Source organism: Pleuronectes platessa, chromosome 9 (genome assembly GCF_947347685.1).
Source record: "Pleuronectes platessa chromosome 9, fPlePla1.1, whole genome shotgun sequence".
Taxonomy (NCBI): domain Eukaryota; kingdom Metazoa; phylum Chordata; class Actinopteri; order Pleuronectiformes; family Pleuronectidae; genus Pleuronectes; species Pleuronectes platessa.
In genome coordinates, this window is record NC_070634.1 from 21,541,700 (window position 1) to 21,558,945 (window position 17,246).

The window sequence follows — 17,246 nt, forward strand, 5'->3', positions numbered from 1 at the left end:
TGCCCCCCAACATCATAAGACCCCTGCCCCCCCAACATCATAAGACCCCTGCCCCTCCACCATCAGAGTTATAAGACCCCTGCCCCTCCAACATTATAAGACCCCTGCCCCTCCAACGTCATAAGAACCCTGCCCCTCCATCTTTAGAGTTATAAGACCCCTGCCCCTCCAACATTATAAGCTGGGCCGGTCCTGGCAATGTTGGTGCCCTATGCGAGATGTAAAATTGGCGCCCTCCACAAACAAACGCAAACTGTCATGCTTCAGTTCTTTTTTTTAAATCCATCCTCACATTTCGTAATTCATACTTTGCCTCCAGAAAGTTAGTACATATGCACAGACAAGTGATAGGAATCCGAAGCTGTTTTTCAAGACATAGCACACCTACACTTTGACAAGTGCATGTTTTATTAAAACTATTTCAGATAATTCAATGTCTACTGATGCATGTTGAAATGATTTAATTCTTTGCTTTGGGTTTTTAAGCTATATTAGGATTAAGGTGTAAACAGAGACAGTTTATCTGTTAGAGAAGGATATTCTCTTCTTCTAATATTAATGGTTTATCTAAATTCTTCTAATAGACCTGTAGTTTATCTACTTGACGGTTATGTACAAGGTAGGTCTTTTAACAGCTCATTTGTTACAAGTATCCACCATCGCTACAACTGTGTACCCATCATCCATATCGTGTTGTGTTTGACTTTGACGGAAGTTTTCTCCTGTTAGTACAACACGTTTGTGTCGCTTGTACTGTATGCAGTGTAATTAATTAAAATGTTCACCCTGACTCAGTATGCTTGTTGCACACAGAGTACCAAAGGAGATGTGTTGATAGTTACATTTAAACCAGGATGCTGTGCTCTCAACGCATACTGCATGTGACTATGCATTATTCTTTCATTAGCAAAGCTCATTCAGGACAACAGCTGGAGTGCAGCTGTTTGGTCACAGCCATAGAAACCTAATAATGATACTGATGTGTTGTATTCTCGTTTCTCAGGTTCGTGCATCAGAAAGATGGCAATATAGTATGTTGGGCATGGACTGCCTGATAAACCCCTGTAGTGTCCATGTTTAATTCATTTTCATGCCAGTATTTTGTGTCAAAATGCTAAAAGTGTTTTTAGAAATACAGAAGGGACACATACAGAGACGCAGGTTGAGTAAAACTTAAGGAGGACTAATTTGTGTTGGTTTTGAAATCTCTTGCATTTTCATTAATCCCAGTTCTTATATCCCTTTGTGTGTCTAACTGAACAGAGCTGTATTAGTAACTGAAGAGATAGAGTAACCTTCATCGTATGAGAGGAAAAATCCAGTAGTATGTTGTGCTGCTAACGGTGAAATGAAACTCTCTTCGTTTTTTTCTGTTCATGCTGAAATAAAGTGGATTCACTTGGTCTGACGTTTTCGATCACATCTTTATAAAACACCTCATTAGCTTCACACTTCAAACCCTGTGGGGGGGAATGTTTTTTGAGAGAAGATTCCAGATTTATTCAATAGACTGGCACTCAGTAGAGCTCAACAGAGCCGTTTAGATTCATCTCTGATCCATGCAGCTTCCTTCTAACAAGTGGTGTGGTTATTGGTCCAGTAGTTTCCAGTAGTTTATCTCTGCTTTATTTAATAAATAAAAAATAAAAAATAAAACCTCCACACATTTAACAAGGAAATGTCAGCAACATTAATAATAATTAGAAACACAACAGGAAATTAAAAGTAGAAAGAAATGTTTCTAGAATATCTAAATAGTTGACAGGTAATTTTCTGTTGCTCGACTTATCAATTCATTTATTAAAAGCTCATTTTCCCCTGCTACTTAGTCTATAGGATTTTTATATTGTGTTATATTTACATTGTATTGGTTTATTTTAGTCATGCACTGGTTGCTGGTTGTACATCAAATTGCCCTTGAAGGATAATAAAGATTTTCTTTTATGGACAACTTTAGTTAATCACAAGCTGCACAAACCAAGCAGGAGCAGCTGAGGAACCCAGCAGCCAGCAGGGGGCAGCCTCAGGACATCACATGGAAAGAAGCTGCAGCAGACTGTGATTCTGGCGTCAGAAGACGAAGAAGGTTGGAAACTACTGGGTTATTCTCTAACAATAGGTTTTTAAAGCATGTTAAATCATCCAGAATCTAAAATCCCAAAATATAAAAAGTAACTTCTAAGTAAAGGCCAATGTATGCTTCTCCGTTTTGACGGACACGGACAGATAGGACCGCCCTCTCCAACGTGGAACGCCCTCTCCGTGCCTCTCCGAGGCTCCTCGGAGAGCTTTTCGTGCAGCTCTCATTTTTCTAAAGGCCTCAAGGCCTCAGTATGCTTCTCCGAGTCCGTTTCGGAATGACGGACGGACGGATCGGACGGACCCTTTTTGATTTATAGTTCTACGAGCCTTTTTGTTGTGAAAACAATTCACCGCCAGAACAGTAGATGGCGAAACGGAAGTCGAGCTTAGACAAGCCTACCTCATGAGGTATATAGAAGAAGTCCACGCTGGTTTATTTACGTCCTCCCGGCTCCTCACACACAGTGAACGATGGCAACTAACAGAAAAAGGATGTTGATGACGCGACAGTTTTTGCTGAATAAAGTGACACCCAGCGGGTCAAAATGCTTTTGTTATCGTGTCTTAGCGCAGCGGTTCCCCGGTCTTGTTTCCAAACTGCGTTGCTAATTCAACAGCTGCAACAGCCAAGTGCTATCCGTGGGCTGTCCGTCATTTCGAAGTGTAAAGGCCAATGTATGCTTCTGCGTTTTGACGGACACGGACAGATAGGACCGCCCTCTCCAACGTGGAACGCCCTCTCCGTGCCTCTCCGAGGCTCCTCGGAGAGCTTTTCGTGCCGCGCTCATTTTTCTAACTATACGTCGAAATGACGGACAGCCCACGGATAGCACTTGGCTGTGATTGGTCCGCCAGCATTTCGGAATGGAAACTTCCTGTTCCATTCCCTACATCACAATAAACCAAAATCACAACTACGACTCTATGATTAATGTGACAAGTGTGTTAAGCCAGCGGCGTTGTCCGGCTGACGGTGGCTGGTTAGAGCACTTACAGCATGTGTGTACGGTCAAATACGGTTATAACGAACTTTGATAACGGGGGTAGCGGGCTAGCCACCATGCTAACTGCGGTGGGAACAGCGCAAAAACCCGCTGACTTTAATCCCACGGCTCATGACACTGTTTCTCAAACACCGTCAGGTTAGAAGCAAACACTTGGTAGTAGCTAGTATCGGGTGTCCCTGCTGACTGTGTGTGGAAGCTGGGGGGAGCTAGCTGCCTCCGTGTAGCTTCAAGCTGTTGCAGCTGTTGAATTAGCAACGCAGTTTGGAAACAAGACCGGGGAACCGCTGCGCTAAGACACGATAACAAAAGCATTTTGACCCGCTGGGTGTCACTTTATTCAGCAAAAACTGTCGCGTCATCAACATCCTTTTTCTGTTAGTTGCCATCGTTCACTGTGTGTGAGGAGCCGGGAGGACGTAAATAAACCAGCGTGGACTTCTTCTATATACCTCATGAGGTAGGGTTCTCTATGCTCGACTTCAGTTGCGCCATCTACTGTTCTGGCGGTGAATTGTTTTCACAACAAAAAGGCTCGTAGAACTATAAATCAAAAAGCCCCCGCTGCTGCTCTAGCACCGCCCGCGCTCAAGGTTTAAACTCCAGATTCAATCTGATTGGCCGAGGGAGCTGCCGCCCACCGGCTGGCCCACGGCCCTGCTATTGGCCGGCGCCGGAAGCCGTGTCAGCGATTGGTCAGATTTTATAAACTGTGAGACGTCGACGGATCATTGGACAACGCGACGGCATTTCGAAGTACGCGCTCGCCAGGGGAAAACTAATTATTATCATTATTTTCTAGTTTCTAGTGTTTGTAATATTATAATGCTGTTCATATATATGTTTGTATGTGCTTGCACTAACACACAAAATAAATGTATTGTATGTGTATACCGACTTGGCAATGAACCCAGATTCTGAGTCGGATTCTATTATTACTTTTGTTTTAAATAATTGGTTATGTCTCATCCCTTGTAGCTAAATTGTAAGTAATAAAAATTCTCAATTAGCTTTAATCTTAGTTAATTGTTTGTAATTATGTGTGACAATCACTAGCATAAGATTTTGTCAGTGAAATCCAGAGATCATCCCCACCCAGCACTCGCTAGCGTGTTATGTCTACAAATCGAAAAGGACAACACGATGGTTTAATTTCAAAAATCACGTCATCTTTTTATTTTGTAACATATTTGTCTCGTCGATAGAAATACTGCAACATACCAGTATCAATTCAGCACGAGTTCAACAAGAATTAGAAAGAAAGACAAATCTGCTGAATGCACTTGAGTAAATTACATTATGATTAAGACCATGGCATTGGATCCTCAGTGTGAGCGGATAGACCACCACTCACTCTGCTGAGTAGTGTCCTCTTAATTACTGGTCTTTAGGACAGGATCATAAAGGAGCTGTGTAAACCACAGTAATCATTTCTCCTTTTCAGACCGTCCATTGATCACCTGCTCTCCCAATCACAGCTTCACCTACAAGAGCTGTGTAAACATTACATCTACCTTTCAATAGTTTTTTAACTATCTTATACAGTTTTTACACCCGCTATGAATTATGACAGGGCAAGTCAATTCAGAGATTCAGTCCTTTTCTTCTTCTATAACCTAGACGTGTGATGGCGAAGAAAGAAAATCGATTTTCTGCTGTTTTTCTCTGCACCGAGTGAGTCGTCTGTTTCTGGCTGTCTGTCATACTCGAAGTGTTGTATGATCAAATTCTCTTGTAGCCGGGTGACCTCAGATGGGGCAGGGGGCTGTGACATCCTCACCTCGATGCACTCACTGTCTCCATAGAAACCTCCCAACCACCCTCAATAATTTTTCTCAGTAAAACACAAAGAGTCCAGCAATGGCTATTAGAGAAAAGAGAGTAGTTGAGCCATTTGACCTAAATTGAAGGTAATCGTAGCATTTAAGCTAGCCTGACGTTGTCAGACTCACAATTCTAGTCAGAATGTGAGTCTGAGACCGCTCCATTGGGCTGTGATTATGGGGCGTGTTTCAACTGACCAGGAAGTAAAATTCTTCTTCGCTCAATTGGATAGACCTACAACCAATCAGAGCAACGTAGTATGTGACGTATGCTAAGCAACGCATTGTGAGTTATTTACTAACGCCGGGTTCACACCGGACGCTTCAGCGCAGCGCCAAGCCTTAAATAACAGCTGGCTCCCATCCACTCCCATGTTAAAACTTTGTGCCGGTCACACCGGAGGCTGAAGCACCGCGAGGCAGCCTTGGCGCAGCGCGGTGCTTCAGCCTCCGGTGTGACTGGCACAAAGCCGTGCAGCGATCTACTGGATCAACGGGTGATATTATTAGCGCTGCCCGGCGGTTCAGCGTCGCTTCAGCGTCCGTTGTGAACAGCCAAGCGCCGGGGCGATAGGGATTAGCGCGGTGCTTTGGCGTCGCCTCCACGTTCTGTGTTCCTCTTTCAAAATGAATGCGCTGTCGATGTCTTCTAAAACAGACTCAATGGCAGCATCTACACATCTCAGCTCGCCAGCGGCAGCCATGTTTTTTGAAAACGAATTCAACCCAAGGGCACTTTGATGACGTGGTTGATTACGTTACCGTTGATCATCTGTCAATCATCGTATAAAGCCCGCCCTGACAATCTGGTTGGCCCAGTCGGGCATAATTTTTTCCCAACGGAGCGACTCCAGACCGAACTGCCCGACCAAAAATGTTGTGGCTAAGTTCGTCTGGCATCCAGGCTACATTTAAGCTGTACTGAGTGCACAAAGACTGTGAAGTCCAAGTCGCTCATTTTTGTCTGCCAGGCATCCAGTGTTTCACCGATGAGCTGCGCCATTATAAAGCCTCCCAAAGGAAGTCATTGAGTTTGTTTTGAGAAGTATTTTACGGTAAAGAAAACAACAGTTTGTATAAATATACAGTATTTTAATATAAAGGTCGCATTTTAAGATAAAGGAAACAACAATTTATACAATTTAGTTGAAACACAATAGTGTAACAACTTTATACAGACTAATTGATCTGTACAGGTCAAAAACACTATTTTCTCTCTTCAGATCGTATAAATCTTTAATCTTTGCATCTAAGACATCGAAGGAATCGAACACCACTGACACAGTGACATTACAGCAAACTGACAACAAAGGATTCCTCAAGTGTTCTTTGAAGTGATATTTTATATGAAGCCTTCATATGAAAGAATACTTCATAGGATTCTTCAAGCAAATAATTCTTAGTTGTCAGTTTGCTTTGATGTCACTGTGTCATTGGTGTTAGATTCCTTCGATGTCTTAGATGCAAAAGTGTTCTTTTATATTATATGCCTTTACTGGCCATTTTCCACATTTTAACTTGTCAGATCATCTTCATATATAGGTGAGTGTCTTCTAAAGTATCCAGACTGCCCCGAAAGACTCTCAAACGACAGAGCCATGGAGGTCAACTGGATAATTAGTAACAGGAAATACCGCATCGTCTACAAGCATTACACCAAGAGGAAACAGGTAAACCGAGTGGACCTTTGACACACATTTGATGTTATAGTTGACTATTAAGAAAATGAATCACCTGGCACATAATGCTGCGTTTCTGTCCACAACATTGTTCCTACATACTGAATATAACTCATTTGTCTCTAACACATTCTCTGATGCTAATTATGTTTCTGTTTTATTCCCACAGCCCACAAGCCACTCAGCTCAACCACGTATGGCAGACCCAGGTCTATCCCAAAGGTACTGATGCAACACTATCAGAGATGCTCTGATTGATTTGGTATCAATACACCGAAATTCATTAATGATGATACCAAAAAAACAATATATGTATAATTATAATTATTGCAAAGATTGCTGTCATTTTTGTCAATTTTTGTCTATTTAGTTGTTCAAAATCTTGTCTTTTGCTATCGTTTCCAATGGAAACAAGATAATTACATCATTCATTCCAACATTTTTGTAGAAATAGGTTCCAATGATAATGAAAAGAAAATGAAGAGCAAGACAATCACAACAGTTTTCAAACGTTTTACAGATGTCTGACTTCTCGTTGTGAAGTTTGTGAAGTTTTGTCGTACTGACTGTACCCTTGTTACCCATCTATCAGCACAATTGGCTCCGCCTATCCCCCCTCCAGCAGGCCAGCAGCCAGAAGCGATGGTTCGGGAGGGAGAAAGATAAAGACTCTCGGGATCAAGATACAATTCTCCACAAAACGCCCCAAGAAGGTTAAGGTGAAGAACCCATGACTTTGTTTCCAAGATTAGTTATTCATTTCTAATACATTATTTAATATCTATATCATAACTCTCAATTAGTTTTCCAGTGTTTATCAGTTTGATACACAGTTATACAATGTACTTTTATACCAGGGTATTGTTGGGGGGATACAAGATGTCCTGGAATAAACTCAAGATATGATATTGTTCATGAAGAATATGGCTGAGCTGAGTTCTGTCAGGCCAATGCTCTTAAAGTCCTCCTGAACATGGGGCAGGTCTGATCTACAGTTACTTAAAGAGTTTATCCGCCTTGTCCCTCTCATTTTCTCACTCACACTCTCTCACACACCCAGCTGCCATCACAAATTGATTCTGATTTTGTGGGAAACACTTGTTGATTGCTCTGTTTAGCAAATGACAAGATCCCATCAACTTATATGATTCAGACGTCTCAAAAACAAATGATGTGGAGTTGCTTTGCTGCAGATTCATTATTGTTTTTACAACACAATAAATACAAGCTTCAGCATTTGTTTCCCTTGTGTTGGTCACCTGCACCCACCAATCTGTACACATACACATTGAATGTCACAAATTTGTTTAGTGTGTGTTCAGATTGCTTGGTGTGTGTTTAGATCGGACCACACATTTCTGATTTTGGACAAATTGATGTACACAATGGCCAATATTGTTTTTCATTTGTAGCTCCTGTAATACCTATTTGTGACCATACTGATCTATTCTCTCTATAGTTGGTATTTAGAAATAATTTCCACATGATAATCAGCTTTTCAAGCATTTACATTTTTACTGAGATGGTTTTGTTTTACACACATTTGATGTGCTGATCATCAATACCTTGTTTGGCAGGGTGGGGGGGTGGAATAAAATATATGCGTAAAGTTTATAGTCCTTTGTTTTGTCTGTTAGTCTTCATCTCTGTATCTTACTCATTTCATTCCCTTGTTAATTGCCTCCTCTCCCTTTTGTCTGTGTGTTTCATCATCAGAGGTCAGGCTTCGTCCATTGGATGAACGACACAGTCAAGAGCATGGCTCCTTCCTGGATGAAGAAATACTTTAAGAAGAAAGGTGCTATTGCAGAAGAGGGTGCTGTACCAGGGACAGACCAGAACTGCCAGTCACCGCCTCCTCCTTGTCCCTATTGCAGCGAAGTGGGACCTCTTCGTCTTGATGGATGTGACTCCCCAGAACCTAGCACTAGTTCCACAGGTGAGGGATCATTCAGTCTCTTGGGTCATCCCAGATTATCTGGAATAGTAAAGCTCTTGCATGAGAATTAAATTTTTCCATTGTCCTCAGTACCAGCGTACTCAGATGTCCCCACTTCAAAAATGGTATCACTTCGCAAGCTTTCGTCCCGAGAGATGGACAAAGCAAACTCTAGGCCTCAGCCTTCCCGGTCCAGTCGGAATAACCCTGCATCCAACCTGTCCCTTTTTGGAACATATGTGAGTATCTGAGTGTCTATTCATCCTTACGGTGTGTCTGACATTGTATAATAAAAATACATATTCATTCCCATGAAATATTATGGGATGGTTATACTTATTAGTAGAAGCAATCAGCCCACCCCAGTTTTATAATGAAATGAAGATTATGGATCTCGGGGAGAATATCATATCAGAGGCCCACTGGACTGTAAGGTTTATACTCACCTCAGCAGGCAGGCAGAAAAGTTAACGCCAGCCCCCTCTGTGTACTGATATCGTGGGAGGTGCACATGGTAGCGAGCTGCTTGGGTAACTCTTCCTTCTGCCTTCTCAGCTGTTAAGACTATTCACCCCCACAGCTCAGGAGTTTATTTATTGGCCAAACACGATCTGCGACAGAATCTATTGGAAATATTGAAAAGATTTTTGGAGTTTAAATGTACTTTGTTATTTCATGAATAACATACTAATGGGTTTATGTTTGAGGATGCCATTAATTAATAACCCAGTGAACGAAATTTGGTCAAACCCTAACTAATGTACGCCTTTCTCTCGCAGTCGACATTAGACCGCACAGCACTGAACTCCAGCCAAAACGGAGATTCACCCTTCTACCCTGGGAAGACCAGCTATGGTGGGAGAGCGGCAAGCAGGAGCCCTCACAGGCGTGCTGAAACACCATGCCAGGTACGCTAGTGAGAACCATACACATTAAAACCTGAGTCGAGTTACTTTATAGAAAAAATTAGGTAATTATAGTCATTCTTTGTGTACATTCAATGTCATACGTTTGTCATCCCTTAGTAGGTTAGCAATGAATTTCTGACATGACAGCGACTGGATGTTATTAATTAAACTGGAGACTAATTTGGCTCATCTGATCTGTAGAGCCTAGTGAGGAGACCTATCACGGCCAAGCCTGCTAGAGCTCAGCCCTGTGGGGTGAAGAGTAACGCAGCCAGACGCATCCTGCAGTCATTGGAGAGCATGTCCAGCCCTGTGGCTGTGAGTTTACACACGCATGGATGAAAATCAAACTTGATTTAAGCTGCATCAGTGGTTTCCTTTTTTGGTTAATGTCAATTTAGCGTCATAACATTTTAGTATTTTCCTTGATAATTATGTTTTCTTAAAATAGTTTATTTTGGTTTTTTTTCTCATCTGTAGGTTGGCAAGATAATCCCAATAAGAGTTCCAAATACCCTATCAACAGTAAGTACTTTGAATATACTTCCATGTATTGTGAACATTAACATCCCATGAATACAGGTCACTAATATTCTTAAATGAAATGTGATCATGATGGCCAACCACCTGATTTCATTGGCTCAGTTATGTCAAACAAAATGTCCTGTTGTCTTTTTTTCTCTTTAGTTTATGGATGGCACAAACCTAAATGGCACAAATGCTTCACATTCCAAGCCACAAAAGAAACAGGTAGATACAAATGTTTGTTATTCCAAATTCCAATGTAGTGGAAGAAGCTTCTGATTTCATTGTAACTTTGTGCCTGTTATGACTTAAAGCTTGTGTATGAACATCAGCAAATAGCCTTCATCAATTTTAATGGAGACCTTAGACAAGGGTCACAAGGCTCAGTGATGTGAATGAAACATTGGTGTCATTGGTCAAACTCAGCAGCACTTGTTGTGGTTTATCTTTCTGTCAATTCCTGTCCCACTGCCTATTGGGACAGTTACAGTAGTTAACAGGATTCTCCTCAGCTGGGACACAGCTGTTCTCCACTGTGTGTGTGTGAGTGTTTGTGCGTCCGTTCAAGTGCTTGTGAGCAAAATTATTCTGGACTGCACGAAGCGGTTTAATTTTTGAGTTGAGGAATAAACCACTCTGGCTGTTTGTTATGTTGAAGCTACATCCCAATACAAATTTTATGGTGTTGACTATTAAGAAAAGGAATCACCTTTGGTCGTTATGATTTTAATCTCCCCCTCTTGAATTCAGATGGTTTCGAACCTCCCACCGGTGCAGAAGTTGATGGTTCCTGATGCAGCCTCAGTGTCAGGAAACATTTTAACTCCTGGAGGAGAAGGACGAGATGTGGACATGACCCCAAAAGAAACGGTCAGGCACATTATGCTGCGTTTCTGTCCACAACATTGTTCCTACATACTAAATATGACTTATTTGTGTCTAACACATTCTCTGATGCTAATTATGTTCGTGTTTTATTCCCACAGCCCACAAGCAAATCACCTCACCTCCCAATGGCAGACCCAGGTCCATCTCATAGGTACTGATGCAATACTATCAGAGATGCTCTGATTGATTGATGGAAATTCATTAGTGATGATACCATAAAAACAATATACATAATAATAATTATTGCAAAGATTGCTGGCATTTCGGTCAATTTCTTTCAATGTAGATTAAATGTAATCACAACACTTTTCAAACGTTTTGCAGATGTCTGACTTCTTTTTGGGAAGTTTATGAAGTTCTGTCGTACTTACTGTACCCTTGTTACCCATCTATCAGCCCAATTAGCTCCAGTGACTCTCCTCTGTCCAGCACAAATGCAGCGAGCAGCGGTGGCAAGCCAGCCGACAAGAGCCAAGAACCTTTTAAAGAGGTCCTAATGAACAACTGTGACTATGGTAAGAGTTCTGCAGGTAGCTCATCTGTGAATGTAAGCTTTTCGTTTGGTATGCAGTTTAATTATATATAGACAAGAACAATAAATATGATAGGCCGAACCTGTTAAAGCTTAAATACTATAAAGACAAAATGAAGACTTGAATATTTTCAAGTTCTCAGTCTTGGGTTTTGAATGTGGAAATACAAATGAGCTGTGTCATTGACTAGAAGGTTTTTTAGTAGATAATTATCAGTTTATTTGTATTATATAAAAATTATATTAATGCATGATGACATGTGGCTGAGAAGTACTCAGAAGTTGAAATGGGACATAAATCAAATCCACATAATTACAAAATGAAGACTTGAATATTTCAGATAACCCTTTCCCCTCTTCCTCCCAACAGATTCTGCTGCTGCTCCAGATCCACCACTTGTCAGCGATTTCTGCCATGGTCCTGCTGGTGCTCCCCCCAAAGACACTAGCCCCACCACCACCTCGACCCAGAAACCCAGTCTGTTTGGCAACAGCTACAGCTCCATGCAGGCTCCAGCTCCCGGCTCTCTCGAGTTCGGTCAGACATATCCTGCACCAGGTCATTACTCAAATAACCTTTTTTTCCTTTTAGGTTTTCTGTCTGTACTACAATGTGCTACTGATCCTCACAAAATAGACGTATATTTCTCACATGTACGTGTAATGATAGTTGTCATTTAATGTGAATGTGCTTTTTATTTTTTAGTTGGAGGCTTACAGTTCAAGGGAGCGAGTGAAGACTGGGATCCGAAGCTGAAACCAGTGCGGCGTCCACCACACTATACCAGCTCCACCACCACCTCGACCCTGAAACACACTCTGTTTGGCTACAGCTACAGCTCCATGCAGGCTGCAGCTCCCGGCTCTCTCGAGTTCGGTCAGACATATACTGCACCAGGTCATTACTCAAATAACCTTTTTTTCCTTTTAGGTTTTCTGTCTGTACTACAATGTGCTACTGATCCTCACTATATAGACGTATATTTCTCACATGTACCTGTAATGAGAGTTGTCATTTAATGTGAATGTGCTTTTTATTTTTTTCACCTGGATATTCACTAGAAGGTTTTTTAGTAGATAATTATAAGTTTATTTGTATTATAGAAAAATGATATTAATGCATGATGACATGTGGCTGAGAAGCACTCAGAAGTTGAAATGTGACATGCATCAAATCCACATAATTACAAAATGAAGACTTGAATATTTCAGATAACCCTTTCCCCTCTTCCTCCCAACAGATTCTGCTGCTGCTCCAGATCCACCACTTGTCAGCGATTTCTGCCATGGTCCTGCTGGTGCTCCCCCCAAAGACACTAGCCCCACCACCACCTCGACCCAGAAACCCAGTATGTTTGACAACAGCTACAGCTCCATGCAGGCTGCAGCTCCCGGCTCTCTCGAGTTCGGTCAGACATATACTGCACCAGGTCATTACTCAAATAACCTTTTTTTCCTTTTAGGTTTTCTGTCTGTTCTACAATGTGCTACTGATCCTCACAATATAGACGTATATTTCTCACATGTACGTGTAATGAGAGTTGTCATTTAATGTGAATGTGCTTTTTATTTTTTTCAGCTGGATATTCACTAGAAGGTTTTTTAGTAGATAATTATCAGTTTATTTGTATTATAGAAAAATGATATTAATGCATGATGACATGTGGCTGAGAAGTACTCAGAAGTTGAAATGTGACATAAATCAAATCCACATGAATACAAAATGAAGACTTGAATATTTCAGATAACCCTTTCCCCTCTTCCTCCCAACAGATTCTGTTGCTGCTCCAGATCCACCACTTGTCAGCGATTTCTGCTATGGTCCTGCTGGTGCTCCCCCCAAAGACACTAGCCCCACCACCACCTCGACCCAGAAACCCAGTCTGTTTGGCAACAGCTACAGCTCCATGCAGGCTGCAGCTCCCGGCTCTCTCGAGTTCGGTCAGACATATACTGCACCAGGTCATTACTCAAATAACCTTTTTTTCCTTTTAGGTTTTCTGTCTGTACTACAATGTGCTACTGATCCTCACTATATAGACGTATATTTCTCACATGTACCTGTAATGAGAGTTGTCATTTAATGTGAATGTGCTTTTTATTTTTCAGCTGGATATTCACTAGAAGGTTTTTTAGTAGATAATTATCAGTTTATTTGTATTATATAAAAATTATATTAATGCATAATGACATGTGGCTGAGAAGCACTCAGAAGTTGAAATGTGACATAAATCAAATCCACATAATTACAAAATGAAGACTTGAATATTTCAGATAACCCTTTCCCCTCTTCCTCCCAACAGATTCTGTTGCTGCTCCAGATCCACCACTTGTCAGCGATTTCTGCTATGGTCCTGCTGGTGCTCCCACCAACACCACTAGCTCCACCACCACCTCGACCCAGAAACCCAGTCTGTTTGACACCAGCTACAGCTCCATGCAGGCTCCAGCTCCCGGCTCTCTCGAGTTCGGTCAGACATATACTGCACCAGGTCATTACTCAAATAACCTTTTTTTCCTTTTAGGTTTTCTGTCTGTACTACAATGTGCTACTGATCCTCACAAAATAGACGTATATTTCTCACATGTACGTGTAATGAGAGTTGTCATTTAATGTGAATGTGCTTTTTATTTTTTTCAGCTGGATATTCACTAGAAGGTTTTTTAGTAGATAATTATCAGTTTATTTGTATTATAGAAAAATGATATTAATGCATGATGACATGTGGCTGAGAAGTACTCAGAAGTTGAAATGTGACATAAATCAAATCCACATGAATACAAAATGAAGACTTGAATATTTCAGATAACCCTTTCCCCTCTTCCTCCCAACAGATTCTGCTGCTGCTCCAGATCCACCACTTGTCAGCGATTTCTGCCATGGTCCTGCTGGTGCTCCCCCCAAAGACACTAGCCCCACCACCACCTCGACCCAGAAACCCAGTATGTTTGGCAACAGCTACAGCTCCATGCAGGCTGAAGCTCCCGGCTCTCTCGAGTTCGGTCAGACATATACTGCACCAGGTCATTACTCAAATAACCTTTTTTTCCTTTTAGGTTTTCTGTCTGTACTACAATGTGCTACTGATCCTCACAAAATAGACGTATATTTCTCACATGTACCTGTAATGAGAGTTGTCATTTAATGTGAATGTGCTTTTTATTTTTTAGTTGGAGGCTCACAGTTCGAGGGAGCGAGTGAAGACTGGGATCCGAACCCGGAACCAGTGTGGCGTCCGCCACACTATACCAGCAGTAGTTCTGGTGATCCCACCAACACCACTAGCTCCACCACCACCTCGACCCTGAAACACACTCTGTTTGGCTACAGCTACAGCTCCATGCAGGCTCCAGCTCCCGGCTCTCTCGAGTTCGGTCAGCCATATACTGCACCAGGTCATTACTGAAATAACCTTTTTTTCCTTTTAGGTTTTCTGTCTGTACTACAATGTGCTACTGATCCTCACAAAATAGACGTATATTTCTCACATGTACCTGTAATGAGAGTTGTCATTTAATGTGAATGTGCTTTTTATTTTTTAGCTGGAGGCTTACAGTTCAAGGGAGCGAGTGAAGACTGGGATCCGACGCCGGAACCAGTGTGGCGTTCGCCGGGACTCTCCATGTACAAATGAACAACTCCTGCAGACCCCATGACCTAGAGATAACTGACGCCTACAAGAATCACAGTCTGCTGCTGCTTGTTTGCACGTGATGTCGTGAGGCTGCCCCCTGCTGGTTGCTGGGTTCCTCTGCTGCTCTTGCTTGGTTTGTGCAGCGTGGATTAACTAAAGTTGTCCATAAAAGAAAATCTTTATTATCCTTCAAGGGCAATTTGATGTACAACCAGCAATCAGTGCACGACAAAAATAAACCAATATAAACAATGTAAATAAAACACAATATAAAAACCCCATATGTGACGAGCCCATGACTGCTAGACCTGGACCAATGGGAGGAGACAACACAGAGGGAGAGCGAGAGAGGGGCGGGACTTCCGAGAGAGCCAGGTGACAGAGAGAAGACGGCGGCACAGTGTGAGAGCCTGTGGAAAAAGTTTAAAAAAGGATAAGCTGAGGAGCTGTGTGTGGCAAGGAACCGGAGGACTGCTGGCGAACCTGGACGAGGGGACGGCGTCGGAGTCACGGTGGGCGGTGTTCGCGCGGCAGGCTCGATTGTGTGGCGCTCTCCAAGCTCTTTTCCCCTCTCCCCTCGTGTCTCCTCCCGTTTGAACTCTGCCGCTGGCGTTCTCCACAGCTGCACTGGGCTGTGAGTTAGCTCCCGCTACAGGCTACGGATTCTACGAGGCATCTCCCCGACCGAGTGTTACGATAAGTGAAACAGACACTTCTGACTGACTGGGACGTTAAGTGAAATGGACACTGTGAACTGACTGGACGGAGTGAAGTGCGCGGCACCAACTCAACGGACAATTCTGTGATATTTGGACTGCTTGCCCCCGGTGGTACATTGCACTTGATTGACGTGTTGTAGTGTTATTTGTTGCTCTCGGTTCACTGATACCAGCTGGAATATATATTGTGTAACTTGTATTTTGCTTTTGTATTGATGTGTGTTAAAATGAAAATATAGGTTTGGTTATATGAAAGATACATGTGAATGGTGATTGTTATTATTATACTGTTGGGGATTTAGCAATCGTTACATTTGGCGTCACTAACAGGACAAACTATTGTGTGTCCTTTTAAAGCTGATAACATTTTATTTCATTCAAATTAGTCTCAGTTAAGTTAGGTCAAAATGGTGGAAGAGATGAGTGAGTTGCGTAAGCAATTTGAAGAGCTTCAGACAAAGTTTGCTGAACAATCTGCCCATGTGAGCAGACAAACAATACTTATGGAACAGGCCAGGAGCGACCAAAGAGAGGCACTGACTATGGCAAAAGTGGTCATTGAGCAGAAAAATCAACCCACTGTCTACATACAAAGAGACAGAAAGTGCACAGATTTTAGTGGCAGCAAGTGTAATGAAGATCCATGCATAGAAGAGTGGGTAGCGTCAATGAAGTCATACTTTAAAGTTTGCAAGATTCCACAAGAAGACCAAGTTGAACTGGTGAAACAACATCTGAAGGGGGAAGCTAAACTTACTGTAAGGCTTAGGTTAGAGGATAACACTACAGACATCAAGTCTGTTTTCAAAATCCTTGAGGAAGTTTATGCTGATAAAGCCCCTGTAAGCACAAGACTTAGGGAATTCTATGACCGCAAACAGGTGGCAGGGGAAAAAATTAGGGCATTTGCCTATGACCTCCAGGAAAAGCTTAGCAGATTGAAGCGACGTTACCCAGACCGCCTTGCTAATTCAGATACAGTGCTTACCGAACAGTTCGTTTTTGGGTTATATGACGACTCCCTGCGCAGAGAGATGAAGCGGCAAGCAAAAGGATTGCCTACTCCAACATTCAGCGTGCTAATGCAGGCTGCGATTGACTGGTCAGAAGAGGAAGAAGGCCCCTCAGCTGCCCCAGCCAGGAACCCCAGTCGGGGCACAGTTAGCGCAGCAACTGCAGAAAGTGTTCCCCCTGCCTTATCACTACAGTCGCTGCATGAGTCCATTCAAAAACTCGCAGCAAGACAGGATGAACTTTTTACAGCGTTGCAAAGAACAGAGCTGCATGTTTTGCCACAGGGGGAAGTTAGAAGGCCACCTCTGCGAGACCAGCAGGGTAGACTAGTTTGTTATACCTGTGGACGGCCTGGGCATACAAGCCGAACGTGTGAGCAGAGCCAAGGAAGACCATGGAAAGCTAAGACCACAGCGGTAGGACCAGAGCAATCAAGCGGGCAGACCCAGGCCAACATTAGAACGGCGTCTGTCAGACCGGCTACAATGCCTCTTGGTC

The 17,246-nt window shown here is 42.5% G+C and overlaps 1 protein-coding gene across 1 annotated transcript; it reads left to right on the forward strand.

Moving 5' to 3' along the window:
• Nucleotides 1–6,455: 6,455 nt before the first annotated feature.
• Nucleotides 6,456–9,777, forward strand: LOC128448219 (uncharacterized). Its single transcript, XM_053430787.1, has 7 exons — nt 6,456–6,579; nt 6,758–6,810; nt 7,181–7,307; nt 8,305–8,527; nt 8,618–8,766; nt 9,307–9,435; nt 9,637–9,777. Exons 1-7 carry the CDS (start codon nt 6,508–6,510, stop codon nt 9,775–9,777), a joined length of 894 nt encoding a protein of 297 aa, XP_053286762.1. The 5' UTR covers nt 6,456–6,507.
• Nucleotides 9,778–17,246: the final 7,469 nt, after the last annotated feature.